The sequence below is a fragment of the Alligator mississippiensis genome, chromosome 10 (genome assembly GCF_030867095.1).
Source record: "Alligator mississippiensis isolate rAllMis1 chromosome 10, rAllMis1, whole genome shotgun sequence".
NCBI lineage: Eukaryota > Metazoa > Chordata > Crocodylia > Alligatoridae > Alligator > Alligator mississippiensis.
Genome location: NC_081833.1, coordinates 34,642,857 through 34,665,198, shown reverse-complemented (window position 1 = coordinate 34,665,198; position 22,342 = coordinate 34,642,857). Strand labels below are relative to the sequence as shown.

At 46.9% G+C, this 22,342-nt stretch overlaps 2 protein-coding genes across 5 annotated transcripts in view; one reads left to right on the top strand and one right to left on the bottom strand.

The window, feature by feature from the left end:
- The first annotated feature begins 3,377 nt into the window (after window positions 1-3,377).
- On the top strand, window positions 3,378-10,927 carry C10H16orf86 (chromosome 10 C16orf86 homolog). The gene is made up of 4 exons (XM_059713290.1): window positions 3,378-3,463; window positions 6,543-6,748; window positions 8,028-8,195; window positions 10,576-10,927. Exons 1-4 carry the CDS (start codon window positions 3,378-3,380, stop codon window positions 10,719-10,721), a joined length of 606 nt encoding a protein of 201 aa, XP_059569273.1. The 3' UTR covers window positions 10,722-10,927.
- Window positions 10,928-12,672: 1,745 nt separating this feature from the next.
- GFOD2 (Gfo/Idh/MocA-like oxidoreductase domain containing 2) overlaps window positions 12,673-22,342 on the bottom strand; it is a 71,915-nt gene continuing 62,245 nt past the window's right edge. For all 4 annotated transcript variants that reach the window (XM_019488980.2, XM_059713635.1, XM_059713634.1 and 1 more), the window contains one exon: window positions 12,673-21,525. In XM_019488980.2, the coding sequence (XP_019344525.1) occupies window positions 20,627-21,525 (899 nt within the window). In that variant the 3' untranslated portion in view covers window positions 12,673-20,626. The remainder of the gene's footprint in view (window positions 21,526-22,342) is intronic.

Sequence of the window (22,342 nt, the reverse complement as noted above, 5' to 3'; positions counted from 1 at the left end):
AAGGACTGGGAGTGGACACTCCCTGTAGCTCCCTGCTAAAGGGGAACAAGCAGCTTAGCAGTTTCTTCACACAAGCAAGAATGGCAATAAATGCCTGTTGTGGGTAGCAAAACCTCAGAGGAAAAAGAAACCTAAATATTTTGGTGGTGGAATGGAACCTGCCTCCTCCTGGACCCGGTGACCCTGAGATCCACAAAAGTACCTAACAAACTGCAGCTAATAACACAAAGGAGCTGAAAGTAGACTTCTTGTTTATTAAAAGGTAAGAGGTTTCAATTTCTTTGAGTTCGGTATATTAAACTATATTTTAAGTTAGTATATTTTCATAATTAATGTAATTCATAATGGAGTTCCTACCAATCTGATGCTTTCTAAGCAAATCACCCTCTACTCTCACTTCAACAGTGCAGTAAAGTCTGAGGGAAGGGGTGGTTCACAGTTATCTTATTGAGGGCTCCCCTCCATCATTTACTAAATTTTTCACATGCTGTAGCTTAGTGTTTGTATATGTAACCTAGCTATTAAACTACTTTTTTCCTTTTTTTTCCTTTAGCAACATGGTGTGACCATGTTCTAACATATGGAAGCATTTCCACACTGTAACTGCAAGTCATTCTGAAAAACCCCTGTGTTTTGCAAATAGTGTCAAATTAAATATGCATTTCTAAATGCTACCAGGATGACCAAACACTTCCTTGAATGTATGAAGTGTCCTGCAGACTTAAAAAAAAATCTTTCATGAGCATGAAGTATATCATGATGATAGTGGAAGTAGCACTTGAAAACGTTCTTGATCCAGAAGTCCTCCTGCTTCTCCTGTAAAATCAGCTTCACAAAATGTTGCCCAGTCAACATTATCAGGTAAACAGATATCTCAACCAACTGTATCCAAAAGACTCCCAATAACCTCATTTGTAGACAAGATGACACCTGAAAACCAAGAAAAAATTGACCAAGCTCTTGCAAGAGCAATCTATGCTTCTGGGATGCCATTATCAATCACTGAAAATGCACATTGGCAGGCAGCATTTAAATTATTAAGACCATCATATCATTTGTCCAGCAGACATTCTTTGAGCTAGCCTAGTCTATAGTAAGAGTTTGAACATGTAATGCCATCTGTGCACAAAAAAGTCAACAAAGCACTCTGTCCTGCAGTACTTAGTGATAGGTAGACAAATGTATGGGAAAAAGGAATCATAAACCTTGTGATAACAACACCTCAACCAGTTTTTTTATAAAAGCATTGAAACAGGAGCAAACAGATATACTGAAGAGTATATCAGTAGTAAAATATGTGAAATCCTACAGAAGATTGGGAGGGGTAAAGTATTTGCTTTGCTGATTGTCAACACAAGTAATATGAAAGCAGCTTGGGAGATCATAATGGACAAATAGCCACATATTACTGAACTAGGATGTGCTTCCCATGGCCTAAACTTGCTTCTTAATGATTTCATAAAGCTGGACACACTGCAAAAGATCTATAATAGAGCAAAATAAGTTATAAAATATGTAAAATCTACTCATATTGTCACTGCAATCTTTAAGAAGAAGCAGGAAGAAAATAATGGGAAGAATAAAATGGTGAGACAAATTTTGTGGTAAAATTAGATGGGGTGGGGTGGTGAACTCATTTGAAAGTTTACTAAAAAACAAAGAAATTGTTCAAGAATTAGCGATAACTGAAGAGTAGTCCGAAGCGTAAGGAACACTGTACTTGATGAGGATGTCTTCTGGGTCCAGCTGCAGAATTCCCTGAAGATTCTCAAGCAGGGGTAGGCAGTTATTTTGGGCGGAGGGCCGCTTACTGAGTTTTGGCAAGCCACTGAGGGCCGCATGACAGGCAGCCAGGAGCAGATAAATATTTATTTTCTAAATTTTTAGGGGTCCCATCCAGCCCATGGGCCGCATTTTGCCCACCCCTGTTCCAAAGTCAATTTTTTCAGCAATCCCTGCATCTGGATCAGACAGACATTCTTTACCTAGTGGCCCAGATAAAATCAACTGTGTTTGGCAATATAAGTATATCTCCACTTATGAATGCAGAAGATGGAAAAGTAAAAGACTTTATTCACAGGCGGGAGGAATTTTGTTGCCAGCCAATTCACGCTGCTGCAAATCTTTTGGATCCAAGATTAAAAGGTAAAATGTTAGTGATGACAGCATTGCTACTGCATTTGACTGAATTACAAAACAAGCAACACACTTAGGAATTGATGTTGGCAAGGTACTTTCAGCTACTACAGAACATCATCAGGTATTTGGACCAGGAGTGCAAACTGGGACTCTGCCAAGCATATTCGTCCTGCAACATGCTTGCAAGGCCATTGTACAACAGCCTCTGATTCCCCTTGCTTCTCACCTGCTTCAGATTCCTCCATCTTCTGCAGCACATGAAAGCAACTGGTCTGTGTTTGGAAGGATACACATCAAATCAAGAAATAAACTACCTTGTGAACAAGTAGAGAAGCTTGTTTCAATCCATGCAAACCTTCAGTTTTCTGAAGTCCATGAAGATAAAAGTGAAGGTTCAGATTCAGAATCAGAAAATACTGATATTTCAGAAACTAAGTCTGACTCTGGTTAGACAAAGAAACTTGCAATGCTAATATGTTCAAAGATATGCTTGTTTGTTTAAAAGACATTGGTTTCATGTGCTGAATTTTTTTTCCAGCCTTACAGGGCTGTTTTTTCTGAGCTTTTTTTCTAAAAATGTGAGTTTCTTCTGTTTCTGGAGAGTGTGGACTGTATGGAGGAGATTTTCTAAGTCCAGATAATAAAAACTTCCTTTTGTTTACTACAATGTTGATGGTTTCTATTTTCAACTTTAATTATTTTCCTAGTTCTCATGAACTGGCAAAAACCAAGACATGCTTAAGTACCTTAGGGTGCAGCAGCTTGTAGCTCCATCTGTAACAATAATTACAAATAATTACTTTAAATGCCTTAGTTTTATTCAAATAATAATTAGGCACTTATACTTTTAAATTTCATAAATATACCAAACATTTCAATTTTATGTGCTAATTAAGTTATACATAATATACTGTATGTTCATAAAGTAATAAAGTAAATGTAGATAGATAAGGAAGATAAATATTGCATATGTTTTACTTTTTCCAAAAATTTCCATTTTTTTCTGGAAAAATGGGAAAAAACACATTTTTTTCCCATGGCTTCAAAATTTCCAGAAATGTTACATATCTATCTCTGATAAGGGAGTTCACTCAGAGCCAGCAATGAGGTTGAGGGAGGGAAGCCAGGTCACACAATGTGCCTGTTTAGCACAATGGAACATAGATAGCCCCTGGCCAGCTTGAGGATGTTCACTCCAAGACAGTCAAATCAGCCCAAGCGAGATGTGACCCAGAACCATGACCCCTCAGGGCTACCAGGCAGATGAGCCATGCTGGGCTACTGTGTTGCAGTTTCAGGCCCCAGGGGACTTGGTGTCAATGGGGTAAGGACATCACCACAGCCGGCAGCCTCACTGGAGCAGCCAAAGGCTGTGGAGATGGGAAGGAGAGGGAGAAACAGCACTTCCTTAGGGCTGTCCCTGCAGCACATAGCTGAGCAATACCTGCGGGCAGGAGGAGGCAGAGGCAGCATGGCCATTGCATTAAATACTAGTTTCAGTTTCATTCCTGATAATCACACTCAAAGAGCAGACTCAGACCAGGCCCCCACCCCAGCCTCCCCACAGGGACCACTGTGCAGGCATGCTGTTGCACAGGAGAGGAGGCAGCCACCTGCACTACAGCCTGGGAGTTCACCTTTCCTTTCCTGTGTCCATATGGGATAAGGTATTTAGCATAGGGGTGGGCAAAATAGGGCCTGCAGGCCAAATCCGGCCTACCAGGCACTTTCATCCGGCCCGCAGCACTCACCAGTGACTTGTATTCTGTATAGCCCTTCTGGCCAAGAGGGTGGGAGCAAGGCACCCACGTATAACCACCCCCTAGGGTTACCATCTCTCCAATTTCAAAAAAGAGGACATCTGTGGGAGGGAGAGGGAGGAGAGGGGGAAGTTGTATATGATTAGGGAACAGTGATGTGCCCCCCCCCCCCCCCCCCCCCCCCGCTGCCCTGCCAGTGTCCCGCACTCCCGACCTGCAGTCCTCTGCTCTCTCCCAGTCCTGCTGGTGCCCCTCACTCCTGACTTGCAGACCCTGCCCCCCCAGCTCTGCTGCCCATGCACGCACACACGCACTCACCTGTCAGCAGCTGCCAGGGCCCCACACACAGAGCACATGATCTCCTGACAGCCATTCCGCTTGCCTCGCTGCCCCCAGCCCAAAGCAAAAGCAGAGACGAAGCAAAAACCTGGACATTAGCTTGCATTTTAAAAAACCTGCCCAGATGGAGGACAAGGGGTCGGACGTATGGTAACCCTACCTTATTGTGCCTCGCTCCCACCCTTGTAGGTGGAAGGGCCTGGCCAGCATGCAGCTTCCAGGTGAAGCTGCTGCTGCCACTGCCGCAGCCACTGTAGGACCTGCTTGGCTTCCCTGGCATCCTGCTTGCTCCAGGCAACAGGCAGGGAGGTGGCAGGGGCGGGAGGAAGCTTCAGCTGGTGGGGAGCATGGAGTCTGGGGCTGGGGCTGGCGGCAGAACAGAGCCTGTGTCCAGGGGGGCGGCAGCAGTGCGGCGCTCGGGTGGGCAGGGTGTGGGTGTCAGGAAGGGGGGGGGGGGGGCCCCCGCACATGTCCTCCATGGTGTGCAGCCCCCGCAGGCAGTAGGCAGGGGACACTAGTGCCTGGTGCAAGTGGCTCCAGCCAGTGCTGCACGTGGGGGCAAGGAGCGCAACTTGCCCACCCTGCCTCTATCGCAGGGGCTCTCCACTGCGCACATGGAGCTCCTGCACTCACGCACCACTGGAGGGAAGCTCCACACGCTGGAGACAGGTGTCTTTGCCACTCCCTGTCACGCAGGTCCTGGGACCCCGTAGGGAAGCAGGGGCCAGGGCTCCCACACTCCACCCCCCCCACACACCCCCTCCCCACACAATATACAAGACTAAGACTTTATTTTTGAGTTATTATGCAACCACCTCTATATACAGTACCAAACACAAATCAGGACAAAAATATTTTTTGTAACAAACAAAATACGGTATAGTAGGTGTTTGACTTTTAGTGTATGATTTATTCTTTTTCTGGTTCTAAGATGACAACCCTCCCCTCCCAAAGGGAGTATTACTGGGGGCCAGGGAAGGGACTTCTGGTGACAAAGGTCATGGGTTAGAGGGTGGGACTTCCAGTCTCAAGATGGCAGCCAGGGGTCAGGGCACCTGTCAAGGGGCGGGGCTACCCATGTGGCCCTTGACAGCTCACCAAACCTGGTTAAACAGCCCTCTAGCCAAAATAATTACCTGCACTTAACACATTTTACAGTTTTGTTGGAATCTGACAGGCTGCACCATGAGCACTTCTGCTATGCCTTGAACTTGTGAGCTCTGGACGATCAACCAGGCAGCATAGTGCCCATGCCACCCCAGACCCTCAGAGCTCACCTTGAGCAGCCCGGGAGACAGCAGCTGCTGTGTCAGCATTGCCTGGGCTTGTGTTGGCTGTGCCTAGCAAATCCCCTTGGCCCCACACTGTGTTGCTCAGTCAGCTGGAGGGGTAAACTGGAGAAGGAAGGGGCAGACAGATCAGTAGAGGCAGGGGACGTGCCAGGAAGGAGACATATGCAGCAGATCTCTAGGGGGTATCAGAACCAGGGCTGCTTTCCTCAGGCTGCATACAATAAGAATCACTCACCACATCATTCACTTGCACCTGAACAAGAGCTCCAGAAGAAGCTGGGAAATCAAAGCAGCAACACACTCCCTCGAGGGCAGAGCAGGAGCCCAGGGAGGGGACTACAGGTTTCTGTTCTCTGTGCTCTGCAATTGCCTCAGTTCTGCCCATAGGCAATTCACGTCCCAGCTCTGTGCCTCAATTTTCCTGTCTGCACATGGAGGAGGGGCTTGCTGATCCCTCTTCATCAAGGGCTGCCAGCTTATGGGGGCTGTAGTGGCCAGAAGGCAAAGGGCAGAGTGCTTGAAGCTTTGCTGAGCCCAGGATGGTCACTGAGAATTAAGCTTTGCCCAGTCCTGCCCTGTGCACACCTGAGCCCAGCAACTGGCTGGAACAGGCAGCTTAAGGGTCCTGAGTGCCTGCCCCAGTACTGCTCTCAGGCTCTCAGACTGGGGCATGCGCTCAGGACATCTCTGCCCACATGCTGGGCCCAGGGCAGGGGAGGGGTGTGGGGGCAGGGTTTGACTATCAGTGATGGCCTGGGCACAGCAGGGAGGTAGTACAGACAGGCCCATTGTGCCAGAAGGCTTTCAGCAGACTTGCACTGACTACCTGAGAGGGACTTTCCAGGGGGCTGCTCCACCCTGGCTGGAAGCAGGTCAGCTTTGCATTATCACAAGATGAAACTGGCAGGTCACCTGGCTAGCCTCTGAGGACAGCAAGAGGCATTTCCTGCCTTGAGTTGCCCTTCCCTGTTCCCTCGACCACCACTCCCTGCCTTTGCTTTCTGTCCCACAGGGCCAAATCTGACGTACTCATTTTCCAGCACTCCGACTTCAGGAAGTTGCCTCCCAGGGCAGAGGAAGTGGATGGTCCCAGTGCCGAGCCTGGACCCAGCCCCAGGCAGCACAAGAAAGCCAAGAAAAGGAAGAGCATGTCTGATCTTACTGCCTCTGCAGGCAGCGCAGCAGGAGCTCTGTCCTCAGACACCCCAGGTGCAGACAGTAAGTGCAGGCAATGTCACCACAGCCACAGGGCCTGGGCCTGGGCTTGGGCAGAGGAGGAAAGCACATGTTAGTCTCAGTTATGCTTCCCAGTGCCTGGCTGTGCCTCTTCAGGTACTGCCCATGGCAGCGTAAGCTACTGCTAGAGGCACAGTCGGTTAGTCCACAGAAAAAGAAAGAGACCTGCCACTGCTGCCAGCCAAGGCAGCAGCTCAGGTCAGCGGAGGAAGGTAGTGGTTTTGGTGCAGAAGGGCAAGGCTCCAGGCTGGGCTCCCCAGCACTGGCGAGTGTCAGTTCAAGTCCAGGTAGCTGTTGCCCCCTGACTACATGGTCCTTGCAGGGCCTGACTACATGCACGCCTAACTCTAATGAGCAGTACCGTGGACACCATGTCCTCCTAGAAATGGACCCTCTGCAGTTGGGAGAAGTCCTACTTCCCATTAAGCACATGGGTAGGAACCCACCAAGATACCCCAGGGGCTAAATCCAGGGGCCAGATTCTGCTTACGCCCCTTCCTCATGTCCTTCCCTTACCTGCGACTGAGAGAAGGCTTCCCTGCTCTGTGGAGGGGAGCAGGGTCAGACCCATAGAAGCTGCTTTCATATCTCCACTCCAGAGGGAGGAGTGGAGCCTTCTGCTCCTCCACTGCTGGCGCTACCACAATGGGGGAAGCTTGGGGCTACTGAGGGGAGTGAGAGATTGCCCAGCTGGGGGAATTATACTGCAGAAGCCCCAATTGCCTCTCTCCTGGAGGGCACCATGGCAGAGAGCCCCAGCTCCAGGGAGGGAATCACGTGTCCAAGCCTACTCCCTATCTCCTCAGGACTGGCATTATTATTGCATGTCTTACAGTAGCACCAAAAGACCTGGCCACATTGTGCCCAGTGCTGCACAGGCACAGTGAGAGACAGCCCCCACATAGAGGGTCTAATGAGATGAGATGGACACAAGGTGTGGAGGGCAGGACAGTTGTCCCCACTGTGAAGACAGAGACTTGCCTGGGGTCACTCAGACATCTGTGGGAACTCCCCCCCAGGCCCTCTAAAGCCTCAGCACAAGCCATCACCTCCTCAAGATGTCTGCTCTATTCCTGGCTCTGATAGTGATTTGTGGGGGACTTGGGGTATATTCCTGTGCCCACTGTACCTCCAGTTCCCCCTCTGTGGCTCAGGGCTGACAGCCCCTAGGCCCTGTTGCCTGCTGAGGCACTGCTACACCCTGCTGGTAAAATGCAGAGGGGGTGGGACAGTGTCAGAGCTGCTGTTACACCTGCCCCAGGGAGACCACAGCGCCTGCGACCCTTATACCAGTACATCAACTATGACAACCCGGAGATGAACAGACTGTCGGAGGAGGAGGGGGACACACCAGAGACAGCTGCCCCAGGAGAGGCTACCACAGGGGTGGGGAAGGCAACAGCCGTGCTGGAGGAATCTGGACAAACAGGTAATGGAGAAGGAGCTGAGATGGGGCTGTCAGAGATGTGGCAACTGGCATGGGAGCTGTCTGGCCAGAGTCTATAATGGGGTGGGAGGGATGGAAAGAGGGAGGGCAGAGCCTGTTCCTCAGGGGAGTAGAGAGAGAGAGAGATGCCCCAGCACCAAAAACTGATGAGTGCCCACGAGCAGCTGTGTGCATGGCGTGTGCCTGTGCAGTCACCACCCCCGCATGTACATTCTGCCACACCAAAAAGCTGTCTTCAGCTGCGTGTGCTCACATAAGTGCCAATGGGCACTAAACACTTGCCTCAGATGCCTGGGAAGCTCCTACCTGGAGAGGACTGGCAAAATCCCTCTGGCTTTGATGGAAGCAAAGTGCTGAGTCTGGGACAGCTGGAGAGAGCCTGATTGTTCAGCACTGGTTGGCACTGAAGAGCCAGCAGCTACACAAGCTGTGGGCTAAGACAGCTTGGATACTGATTGGGGCCAGGCCTGGACCAGGCAGCTCCTGTGATCATCATCCATAGCTCTGCCATGGGACCTTGCATTGTGCAGCACAGGGGGCTGTGACAAAGCCAGGCAAGCACTGTCCCTAGCCAGTCACAGGAGAATTGGAGACAGGATGGTGAAGAGACTTGCCTGCAGTGATAAGCAGGCCAGCAGCAGAGCTGGGAACAGACACCAGGCCTCCTATTCCCAGGCCAGAGGCTGGGGACTGCCCCATCCTGCCCCACTCTGCACTGTGGACTCAGTGGTAGGTACAGGCAGGTGGTTGAGGACTGACCCTCAGTCAAGAAAGAGGGCAGACTGCCATCTGGGCTGCACGTGACACAGCTGGGTGTAGCTGCTTGTGGCAGTGGAAGGTGGCACTGCAGTTTCCAGAGCCGTGGCAATATTGTGGGCAGTAGTGGTGGAAGTGCCCTGGGCACAGCAAGCACGTAGGTCTGTTTTCTGCCCTTGTCAAGTAGATCAAGATGTCTTGGGCTGAGCTCAGCTGTGTCAAAGAAGGGGCCCAGAGCTCTGTGCCACAGCCCTGTTTCACAGCATCTGTGCCTCAGTGTTCCCCTCTGTGAACACTGACGCACTTTCCCACAGAGTAGCGGGGGTTGATGCGTGACCAACCCCAAGATAGGCCTGAAAGCGCAGAGCTGCTTCTGGCTGAGTCACACCCAGCACAGGTGCCCTCCCAGCACTGTCATTGCTGCTGGGTGGAGCTCTTTCCCAGGAGTGGAGCTGGACCTTGGCTTCTATCACCATAAGCATCACTGTGCCCTGGCTGCTTCTGGGAGCACAGCCTGCTACTTAGGGGGAGCTTAGGGCAAGGCCTGTGCCTAGGCTCTAGACAGGAAATATGCCCAGCAAGCTTTGCCAGCCTGGAAGCCCTGGTGGGCTGAGCTGGGCTGGGCTGTATTTCTCCAGCCTGCTCCTTCACACTGGAGGGACTACTCTTGTCCCAGACAATTAGATCTGCCATGCTCCATTTTTTCCCTCCTACCTCTGCCTTGAGCTGGTCTTCCTGGAGGTCTGCTCTGCAAACCATGGGGTGACAAGGACACATATGGCAGAATAAGCTACAAAACTCAAGAAGAGACATCTTCAGTGCCTGCAGTAACTCAACAGGCAGCTCCTCCTACAAGCCCTGTCTTGACATCTCATAGACGAAACTGAGAGGAGGGGCTAAGCACCCCCTGGCCACAGGCTGCTCTGCTGACATGGCAGAGCAGAGCTGTCCTTTAAACATCTGCAAAGTCCAATGGCTTGAGTCAGCAGGTTCAAGGTAGCCCGGGTCAGTGTCTGTTCAGCCTCAGCTAGGAAAAGCAGCACTGTGCCATTAGCTTTTGTTCTCAGCTCTAGCTTTGCCCCAGCTCTGGCTCTGCTCCAGCTCAAGGTCCAGCTGCTAGGGCCTGACCTGAGTCTGACACTATTTCAAATTCAGCAGCAGCCTGGAGTCCTTCCCCTCACAGTTGTTGGTGACCAGCCATAAATTAGTTAAGACAAGAGAGGAAGAGGGTCCCCAGGCACAGCTCAGACTGCCCTTTTCGCAACCAAGGGCAGCAAGACACCAGCTGCCCTATATCCCAGTCCCTCCCCATTAGCTACGTGTCCCATCCACATTTGCCAAGAAACAGGATCAGCTAATTCCAGCTGACTGACTACACCAAGTAGACAGACCACACCAAAAGTCTGCCTGTCTCATCAGTCATCACAGATGGTGGGAGGCCTGAACAGACCTCTCTCAGAACGGAGAGTCTTTCTGTTCACCCTTCTGGTCACCAACTGGTGCAAACAAGTATCTCCCTCCTCATTTCCCCCACATGAAGGAAGCACAATGATGTAAGCTTAGCTGTCCATGTCAACACAGATTCCTCCCCCTCTCCCCATTACAGGTGAGAAGGGCAGTAACCCAGCAGCCTGCTCCTTGGGAACTCCAGCCCCATCCGAGGTGGACAAGTCGACTCAAGTGGCCATCGACAAGATGCTCAGTGTCTGTGCAGCTCACTTGGTGCCTCCACTCTCACCACAGCATAAATAATTGCACAGACTCAGGTTTCCCACTATGTTAGCTCAGCATAAAACAAACATGGGATGGGCTGTTGTCTGGCGCTAGAGCGAATGCTTTAGGAAGCTGGCTGAGCACTCCTGGTAAAAGCTCCTTTTCTTTATCAAATACCAGGGCATCTTCCCACCCCTGCTCATTGTGGCTGGAGCTGAGTATTTACATTCATGCCCTCATTACTCATTTATGAAATAAAGAAAGCTTGTAAAAGTGGTGACTGCATAGTGCCTGGAGGTACAGACTAATGGATGGACAGTGCTGAGGTACAAGGCAGTCATTCAGTTGAGTGCTCTCATGCCTGCAAGACAATGGAGGTTGAGGTTGAGAGTAGCTCATTCCAAACACTTCACATTAAAATTCAGAAAGGGAAGATAGACTGTGCATTGTCTGAAGCCTGAATGCACCACTGTAGCTGCCTGAGTTTGTGCCTGGAGCAGGACTCAGTGCAGCTTATTACATGATTAGGTAAATCAAGCTCTTCAGCCCAAGCGAAACTTGGCCAGGGACTCCCACAGCCCCAGCATCACTATTCGTCAGGAGACAGTTTCAGAGATGCAACAGCGTGTTGCAGATGGGAGCAGTGAATAGCAGAGGGGTGGGATACTTCATGTTTGGAAAAGGCAGGCTAGGGGCTGCAGAGGGAATCTCCCAATGACAGAGCTTGGTAGAGTCACACAGGTTGGGGGAATTAAACTAAATCAGCTCTCAGCCAGTGTCCTAGAGAGCTGCCCCCAAGAGATGGGAGTCCAAATACCATCTCCAGCCTAAAGTTAACCAGCTCACATTTCTCCTCTTTTCTCACTCCTGTTGTTTGTTCCTACCTCCCTGGAGTCTTTCCTGTCCTTCCGGGATCATTGGAACATACCGGGAAGGGTTTTGGTGCCCATCTCTCATGCCCCACCAGAAGCACTGTGGTCTTTAAGCTTGCCCACCCTACTCTACATTTATATCTTTTGCTGCACAAGGCAATCTTGGCATCTTTAAGCCTTGTCAGTTCAAGAATTATCTTCCAAACAGGCATAAACCTAGCAGGAAATATGCCAAAAAGATCACCCCTGAATGAACACACCTGGGTAAGCTTTGGGTAAACTCTGCAGGTCCTGAGACTCATGTCTTAAAGTCACACCATGACACCAACCAAGATCAGAGCCCCATTGCACCAGGTATTGTACAAAGAGAGACAGACAGGGTGCAAGTATACATGCCATTAAGACCATGGGATAAACTCCAGCAGTTTGTGCCAGAGTCAGCTGCTCCCAGGCACAGTGCATGCATGTGTGCCCGAGACCACAGCAGTTTGAGCTGGGGTGGAGCAGCCAAGGCTGGCAGCAGTCTGCGGGGGGTCAGCCCCCGGCTCTCAGTGGCAGCATCAGCAAGTGTCAGGGCCGGCTAGGACACAAGAGAACTGAAACTGTGGAGCCATATGGATGACCCACTCCCTGCTCCTGCCTAGGCTGCTGCCAGCCCAGAGCTGTTCTGCCCTGGCTCAAACTACTGCAGAACTGGTCATCATCTACACATGTGTTTCTGCACAGTAAATGACTCCGTTGTAAGATAGTACTACTATCTTACAGCAGAGTTAATTAATTTACTGTGCTCTAATACTGGCACACATGTAAATTGTGATGTTTTACAGCAGAACTAATTGGTCAATGCTGCAGTAAAGCACACGTGTAGATGCACCCACTGTCTCCCATCTGCTTACTCCCTCCCTTAATTGGTGAGCTCACTTTCTTGGCAGGCCTGAGATCAGCTCACACTTGCTCACAAGGTTATCCACACAGATAAATTTATTGAGGTTTTGCAGAGCCCCAAATTACACAAAGGGTCAAGTTACACTAATGTAGTAGCTCAAGCTGACTTTTCATGACAGTCTTAAACACAAATTGATCTGTATCTACAGCCAACAGAGACCATTACAATTCAGCCAGGTATGAACTATTTTAATGAAGAGTTCATATGCTTCACAACAGTCCTAATTAAATATAAAAAATGCCAGTAAAAAACATTGAGCTAAATAAATACAGTAGCAATCCATCCCCTATTTACAGATCACACAAATAGTAAACAGATGTAGATCAGATCATTTGCAAACAGATTCGAGCTACACTTTAGCATTCAGAGCAAGGCCTATAAAATATAACAATCCAGAATGCAGAGGAGGTTAAACAAGTCACTGCCAGTCCTGCCATGCTCCACTGTAGTAGTGCCTGCTTGAAAGGTATAAGGATTAAACACTCATGTTAATTTAGCCCTTGCTGTGCAGTGCCATGCCACAGATGCATCACAGGCCTGGGGAGTGACATCAGAAACCGCGGGCAGGGAGATGCAAGTCACAAGAGCTGCTGCTGAAGGACCCCTATGGGAGACCTCCAATGAAAGGTGCACAGCTTCCTTTGCCTTTGGCTGATCCAGAGCTCTCATTTAATAGGCTTTGGTATGGAAAAGGCAGGCTTAGATCAGTTCAGGGGCTGCACCTCCAGCATTACCAAGCACTAAGTGTGAAGAACATAGTCCTAGAAAGGAAGTATGGTTTAAAAAATCCTTCTTGCCTCCCCCCTCTACACACACAGAGTACAGTAGTCTGATTCACACAGCATGACATAGGATCCTGATGCACCGCATGAAAACCACTGAACTTTTCTACTGCTTTTTGCAATCCATTCTCAAGGCTTTAACTGCTCTCCCCAATATCAGTGCTGAATAGTTTCATTAGGAAGGGGATGGCAACCTTTTAACCATGAAAAGTTCTGGGCTTTCCCAGAAATCCAGTCATAGCTTATCCTAGAGTAGGGGTCAGCAACCTTTTAAAGCAGGAGGCCATTGGGCTGCCACCCCCCTCTGGAGAGGCCAAGCCACCTGCTGCAGCCTCTGTTGTGTGCTGCCAATCCCTGTCCCCACTGGCAGTGGGGAGGCCCAGATTCAACCGTGACAGGGAGCTGCAATGGGCAAAGAGGGGGCAGCAGGGGTGACACTGCTAGGGGCTTGGCAGTAGGGTGTGGAGCAGAGAAGCGGGGAGATGCCAGGGCAAGCTGTGTGCCACTGATCCCCCATGCCACTGCAGGCCAGATCCAGCCTGCAGGCCATAAGTTACCCAGCCCTGCCCCAAAGCAAGGTACAGAGCCTACTTCCCTGTTCTACATTAAGTGCTTGAGACACCTTCAGCTTTTGGGGAGGAAATACAGAAGCCTGAGCTAAGGTTCTGGCACATAGGCAAGACGAATCAATCTGCAAGTGTTCCTAAATATGCAGTGTTTTGCCCTATTTAAGGCTTCCTAGTGACTGGAATCTGCAGAATTTGAGGCCATATGGATATAGGGAAGTGTACAAACCCCCTATAGTCAGGGGCCAGTGGATGAGCGAAGAGGGAGCATGAAGCTTCACTGGGGAAAGCAGCCAGTAGGGCAGGGAAGTATTGGATGCAGACCTTAATATCACAGGAAGGACTTACCTGGATGCTGCCTTGTGAACTACACACAAATAGGTGGGCTGAGGGAAGGCAGGACCAGGCAATGTCACAACTGAACATTTTTTAGTAGACAGACTTTCCTGGGAAGGGAAAATTTCTGGCTTAGCCAGTATGCTGGGCAATTCAGACAGCCACAGGCCTGCAGGACCTGGCAAGCTCACCAAGTACAAGAGGGTGTTGGATTCTTGCCAAAGCAAAAATACTACAGGTCTACCAGGCCCATTCAAATCAGTCAGCACGACTGATGCTATCATGAGCTGAGTAGGATGGGACCTGGGGGAGGAGAGAAAATCTCTGAGAACCTGTGAGCCAGTTTGAGAACCCTGAGCTCCAAGAAGCTTGCTGTAGAATTCAAGGGAAGACCAGCCGTACTTGGAGACACTGGAGGGGAGAGAAGTGGAAGCATCAACTCCAGAGTAATATACTAAAGCTGCAAAAAACCCTGTTCAGCCAAGCTAAGACTTCTGGATGAAGTAGAGACACAAGAGTATACCAAGCTTCCAGTGTCACCTTGTGAACCTCTATGAGCCTGATCCTTTCCTTAATGCCTGGGAGATGTGGGACTTTGTCCTGCTCATTTCTAGAGATGATATAGGGCTAACGAGACTGAAAAAGGTTGTCTGGCTCCAAGCTGCTCAGTCCTAACTCAAGCTTGGCAATAGTAAATGGGCACATGGCCCCATTGGAATGGGTAGGGCAGAGTGGGCCAACCACCCCAGCACCTCAGGAGAGCGGCACAGTAACAGCCTTTTCAGACTTTCCCTTTTAGCTTTTCCTGGGAAGGAGCTCCTCCTTTTCCTCCTTCACTAGTTCTTCTTGCTCTGAAGCTCTGTAGGAAGGAAGATAAGCAAAAGATGCTGCTGCTTTCAGCAGTGTAGCTGGAGACGGAGGAAACCCACCAGGAAGACAAGTAAGTGGCCATGGAAATGCTTTGCCTCTACCAATTTTGACCAACCATTTGTACATGCTACCAGCAGCTACATTTGGACAGGAAATCCTTGGTAACTTTCACATCTATTCAGAAAGTAGGTGAAAGGGATAGGAATTCAGACTTACATATCTGACAGCAGATCTCTCTTATATAGCTACATTATGAAGTTCTTGAACTGGACTAGGGGTTGGACTAAATGACCTCCTGAGGTCCCTTCCAACTCTTAACTTTCTATGACTCTATGGACTGAATAAACCCAGCTTGCTAAACACACGTGTTTTTTTTCTGAAAGCTCATTTAAACTTATGTAAAACAAAAAGGCCTTCGGAGTTTTTTATACATAGATTTATTCCAGATTAACTACATGTGTGAATGCTTATTTCACATTTGGCATTAATGGCTGTAGCTCTGGAGTTTCACAAGCTCTGGTGCCTTCGGATTTGTCTAAATATGAAAATGAATCCAGAATACAGCAGAGGTAGGGTTAATCCACTAAATGCACTAAGCTACACCAGGGGAAAAAAATGTAAAAACCATAGCTGTATTCTAGAATGAGAACATCCACACAGCTAATCTGGGACACATATTCCACTTAACATTTAAACTCCACCATATTCTGGATCATTTTCATATTTAGACAGATGGTAAGGTGCCAAATTTCAGTCTGGAAAAAGTGTGAGTTGCTGCCACCGACTCCCAATCTGAATGAGAACTATTCAAACCATACCTGATAAAGAATAAACTTTTGTTCAAAAACCTATAAAAATCCTTTGCTTTCTCACCAGCAGAGGTTGCTACAGAGCAATGATTTACAGAATTAAATAGAACATGCCAGTTATTCTGTAGTCATTACTCTAGGGCACAGATCCTGAATAAACATTATAACTGCACGTCCAGGTTGGCTATCCTGCATGCAGCCAAAAGCAGAGAAAACTTCCCTAAATAGGACCAAGCTTTGCTAACCTGGCCAGTGCATTCTTTTGAAAAACTCTTTTACTATTCAATAGCAAAACTGTACAATAGGTTTAAAAGGCAACTCTTTGTTGTTTTTAACTATTTCCTTTACTTGCAATTCTTTAATGAGAATTACAGAGCCCAAGTACGACGCAATTCCTATTAGAGGACATGCACCACGCATTCCTGAATGTGCTATGAAAGTAGTGCTATGAAAGTAAGTAGTGCTATGAAAGCAGTTTTCCCATGTTCCCCATGGGGCACAAAGCTTCATTTGCAATGGAATATCAATTTCCAAAATTATGTTGAGATGTAGTCAAGAAAACAGGTGTTAGTTAATTCTTTTTCACCTTGCTTTCTGGGCCCTTTCCTTTTTCTCAGCCGATCCTTGCATTGGCTAAATTTAGAGAAGATTGGATAGATGAAAGTAGCCCACTTCACATAATGTCAAGTTCTTTCAGTTTAACCATGAAATTAGAAAGACTACAATTAAACAGAAACCATCAGGTAACTGGTGCTAAGCTTTGGATTTTCTATTTGAACACATTTATAAAGGACTGAAACACTGAGGAATTATGTTTAAATAGCCCAGATGATGGCTTCAAATGCAGAGCTGCTCTTTCATTAAGGAGCAGAACTAGACATCTCTAATGGAGTTTGGGGATGATTCTGATGGTTCAAATACATCTAACGTGACATAATGTGAAATAACATGTGAAATACATCAGTGAAATAATGTTAGACCTTCAAGGACAAAGCTGCTGTTATGGCTTGTTTACATGTAGCTAACTGTAAAAAGACTGAAGGCTCAACAGATAAAATAAAAAGACCTATGTTCTGGAGGGTAAATGATATAAAAAACAAAGTTTCTATTCAGTATCTTCTAATTAGAATGACTTTTCTCCCAAATGAAAATAGATTTCCTAAGACCAAAGCACAGTTCATTTTCCTTCTGATTCAACTGAAACCTACTGGTCTATATAAATGGAATCTAATATGCATTCAATTTAAGCATTCTTAAGTCTAGTGGAAACAGCGTGGGGGACTGCAAGCCATCTGGGTGGCTCATCCAAGCTACATACAATAAGTGTCTGCAAGGAAAGAAAACAGTGTCTCCTGACACTGCAAGATATTGCATATGCTAGTAGCCCAGAAAAACAGTTCAACCCCACCCCAACTTTAAAATGACATATCAGACCTTTAACATGTCAGAAGCACACAGGATTATTTAAATTCATGAACTGAACAGTGAATTCAGTTTGGACAAAGAATGTGGCATTTTTCCTTCTCACCTGTTTTTCCACTAAAGGTTGCACGAAGGTAGAGAGGAAGCAGAGAACCCATTAGTTGCAAAAGGAGATGCGTAAAGCAGGGCAGGAATGGTGTGATTACATTAAAGCCAGCTGCTCTCTAGCTTCATGGCCTAAGGAAAATGACATGTGAAAGCACACAATCCCAGTGAAGAGCAAGGGAACAACAGGGAAAGAGAGATGAGACTGGAATTCTCTCTAATTTAATATACCTACGAACATGATGAGATGTAACAACTCTATGATTAGTCCCTTTTCCTGATCTTTCTAAGGAACCTCTTCCCTTTCCATATTCTATTTACTAATCTGGCAGAAGGTAGGGCAGTGTGGCCTTTCAGGCTAACTGGCTCAAAGAAGCAAGAGGTTTCATAGCAAGATTCCTAGTATCTGCCAAAGTAAGTTGTTGACTATGAAAACTCAAGCCTTTCTGAACCAGTTAGTGCCTATGGTGCCACTCTACCCTGCCTTCTGCCCGACTTCAGACTAAACACAGCAGTACAAAGACAGATGTTTCTTAACAAGTAACTAGCCGATCTCCTTGGACATCTCTGCAATGTAACAACTAAGTGTTGTTCACTGTCATGAAATACAACATTGCAAAGAAGTCTATACTGGCAATTTGAAAATAGTAACTTCCTAGGGCCATGCCACATGTTCAAATTAAAGCTAGATAGAAACCAGCTACAAAGTTGTTACAGATTTTTAAGTGCTAAATTTGTAAGCTGGTTGACTCTTTTTATAGCTGGATAGCCATTTTTATGGCTAGGTAATTATTTTGCACATGACCAGGCTAAATTTATTGCATGATTTACCAGTTTAATTATCTAACATATGTAATGTGTGGGGGTTCACTGATATATTGGTTGGCTAACAGATCAGCATTGATAAAAGGAAAAATTACATTATCGGCTCTTGGGTTTTTTTGGTCGTTATAGCCAATAATTACAGCCGTGTGCCTGGAGCACCCTGGTGAGCATAGTCCAGTCCCCACACCCTGCTGCTAGCCTGAGCCCGCGGCAGACTACGGGTCCCGGCAAGCAGCAAGGGAAGGGGCTGCCAGGGAGCAGTCATAGGGCACCATGCTCAGCAACAAAGGGACTATGTTCCCATGACATCGTGCATGCAGCCTGAGCACTAGGGCCGCCACAGAGATGTTGGGCTGCACGTGGGTGGGGTATGGTACCGTGCGAGGTACATTCCACTCCATTGGGCACTGGGTGCCTTTGCAAAAGTGGATTCTCCCTAATGGCTGCAGGAGCTCGGCTGTGCGGAGGTCACCAGCACTGAGGCAGCAGCATGCTCTGGGGCTCCAAACATGCCCGGCACCTTTGTGCACATGAGGGTCTGCCTGGTGCACCTGTGATAGTAGAACAGGCTGTGCGGGGAGCAGGGCTGCGGGTAGAAGCCGTGGGCAAGGAGACGATGTATGTAGGAATAAGGTGGTCACCACCTTCCTTGTCAAGGGCTAGAGCAGGCAGGAGGCATGTATGCATGCATATGTGTGTTATAAATGCAAAATAAACAAAAAAAGGTTTATTTATGTCAGTAGTTAAAAATGGCTTGCACTATTACCAAATATTGGATTGGCATCAACTGACATGGCTGGTTAATCATCAGCTATCGGTATCAGCCAAGCAAATCTTTATTGGTGCATCCCTGGTAATGTGTGGGTGAGGCCCTGCCCTACAGTCCTGAGGCAGGAGGGAAGAAGAGTGCATTTTGTCTTTAAAAACAAGCAAGCAAACTGCAAGAAGGAATGCCCTCAAACACAACAGTTATTTCTGTAGAAATAAAAGGAGACACTTCAGAAAGAACAGGTTTATGAAACATATGTTTGCATGTTAGTGCTTTACATAAATATAAAGGGTTAAAATCTAGTGGGAAAACAATAAAGACATTCAAGTAAACAAAATGCATTTAATTAAAATGTTGTTACCCCTTCTTAATGACAGCTTAACCAAAAGACATTACTGGAATGGAGTCAAATTCTACTCAAAATCTGCCAGCAGCAAAAAATTTCCCCTTAATACAAATAAAGGGGTGTGGGAACACAGGAGGTAATATCCAGTCTACATCATTAAAAAGCTTAGACACTGAAGATCATCACTACCTTAGCAGTTCAGTTGCCACTATTTAGCTTGCAAGGTTTGTGTACTGTGCTGGCAAAGGGATCACTAAAGTATGGCAATGAAATAGTTTCTATTTTTTTTCATCCACCTTTAAATTCCTGGAAGGTTACTCTCTGTCACATTAACAAACAAACGTATGTGACATTAAGCAAACAATATACACCACCTAATAAGCCAGTGAGGACTTTAGTAAAGAACACAGGGCTGAAAACATTTCAGAATAAATTTGGCATCTGTGCTGCCCAGTAGCAAACACAATTCACAACTGCTCTGGGGGTAGGAAGATGTAGAGATTTAAAAAAAAAATGATGGGAGATATTACTTTTCCAAGTATCTGGTATGAAAGAACAGCATTCATGTGGATGGAACAATAGCCAACATAACCATAGCACTCCAAAACCTGACAGACTGCAGAGACCAGCAATAGAGAATCCACAGGATATTTTTAAATGTGGATACCAATTGAAATTAAATTTGAAAAAAAAGCTCAACACACTAGCTATGTGAGGAACACTAAGCCTGAGCTTTATTTTTCCCCTTCTGAAGCTCAAATTTTGTGAGGAACAGATTTGCCACATCAGTACACTTCTCTTTCAAACCATTTTACAAGCAAAGGAATAAATCTAAAAAAAATCTGTAAACAGTCCTATTAGAGAGGACAAGGGCTGGTGAGTTAGACAGGCTTCCTGGGCTTGCTCACATGTTAAAACTGTTAAAATAATTGAATTATGTGCAAGACGAATCGTGTCCCATCTGTCAGTAATAAAATGGCAAAGGTTCCATGTGTCACTTTAGTTACTGCAAGTGCAAAGGGCAATTCAAGTTTTGCCAACAGTCCCCAAAACAGAATTTGAGCTCTAAAAAACAGAAATATTAAAAAAAAAAAAACCTCTTCAAAGGAGTTTAAAACAGAACAATCTGCCAGAGAACAGTTTCATTAGAGCAAGACATGTTTCACCCACAAGCATGAAAACCACACAAATATTAAATAAGAATCTACATATCTTGAAAACGGAGAAACTTTTACAGCTACAGCTGGACATTTTCAATGATTCCACCTTCCAAAATAGCCACATGAACGTTTCCATTTATAGGTTATTCCTTTGAAGTGCCTCACAAAGGTTTTGATTGGCATCTGGTTCCTCAGTCATCACTTCCACAGTTTCCCACTCCCCAGACCTGCTGGATTTCTTTATGGCATCTACTACACTTTGCGTATAGAGTCCATCTTCAAAAGAGGCTGCCATAGAGACTGGTTTGTGATCCCACGTCCGACGGTCTTCCTGGTCTTGGAAAGACTGTCGCAGTGCCTGCACCATATATACCATTCCTTTCAGGTAGAGCAATGGGATGTCTTTAAACCCCTTTTCCAGAAGGCCCGCATTGATGGCCAGAGAATCTGTAAAGAGCAGTTCCTCCTGAAGTGCTGTATTCTTCTGCCCATACAAGTCTGTCCCACGAGCAATAAGGCGACCTGCAGACCCAACAATCATGACTTCATGAACAAATGATCCTGGCATGTTAAAGTTGAGAGTCACAGTGCTACAGACACCACCACTCATAAGCATCTGAAAGAAGCAAAAGTCATCACTAGTGACGTGACGGATTCCGCTTATAGCTGCATTCTGCTTCACAAATGTTTTAAGCAAGCCATGGACTTTCTCAGCCTTCCTGCTAGTTAGATGAGTTAAGAGGTCTATAATGTAGGTGCCCATGGTGTGCAGTCCACCTCCTCCCATTAGCTCATCACAGATCCAGTTATACTTATGACTAAGCAGGCTTCCCCAGTACACACGTACATCACAGATCATCACATTGCCTATGTAGTGTTCTTCTATTAACTGCTTCATTTTGACAAAGGCAGGCAAGAAACGGAGGACATTGCCAACAATGCTCATGAGCTTGGGGTAATATCTGGCAGCTGTAACCATTCTGAAGGCATCTACAGAAGTAGCAGCTTTCTCACAAATCACGTTCTTTCCTATACCTGCAGGCAAAATAAAATATTCAATGAACATGCAGCGAGGAAGTTGAACAATTCCAGGCAATGGCAAGGGGAGGTTCTCAAAGCCAGGCTACTCTGGCACTGCTTGAGAAGTCAGGGTCAAGGTAAGGTAACACATGCAGCAGGAGACAACGGGAGCTTCAACTGTAGCATTCAATCATAACAATACTACCTTGTAGGCAACATGGCTGTACAGCTACGCTTAGCCAATCAGATATCATTTTTTTTTAAATTAGCAAGCATTTTAATATGCTGACTATTTTGTTTAGAAGTATTTGCCAAGATGAAACATACAGCATATTCTCAAGGATCACCAGATATTATTTCATGTGCTTCATGCTTCTCAGACCTAATGAAACTTTAGGACCAAGCTAAGGCTATGAAGTCAACCGCCAAGGGAAGAGGGAGGAGTGAGGTTGAAACCTGCTGGACTACTGCAGTTAAAAAGGGTTCTAGCGCTGTTTTGAAAGCCAGGCAATTCAAAGTTACGGGTAAACTGAAAAAAAAAAAAGATAAAAGAAAAAGCCTTAGAAAAGTATTAATTTTAACACAAATAACCCGAGCTCTGTTCAAGAAACTCCCTGCTGTCTTGTGTATTAGCCTTTATGCAGCATCATGTCTGTAATAGCGATTTCTCTCCGGGTTTTATTCTTCAATCTACGCCAATAGGTTGAGACCTTTTGGCCCCAGTTCACAGGCTGGATCCCACACAGGGTCAGTGCCTCGATTGGGCCCTGCACTGACTTGGTCCAGCGTGCCCAATTTGGTATGCAGCACCATGATATTGGGCCCAAGGGGC

Excerpts from the sequence above, each read along its gene's own strand:
- C10H16orf86 (XM_059713290.1), top strand. The coding sequence starts at position 3,378 with ATGACCCCTCAGGGCTACCAGGCAGATGAGCCATGCTGGGCTACTGTG. Across the intron at positions 6,749-8,027 it reads AGACACCCCAGGTGCAGACA|GGAGACCACAGCGCCTGCGA; the intron begins GTAAGTGCAGGC and ends CACCTGCCCCAG. Across the intron at positions 8,196-10,575 it reads GGAGGAATCTGGACAAACAG|GTGAGAAGGGCAGTAACCCA; the intron begins GTAATGGAGAAG and ends TCCCCATTACAG.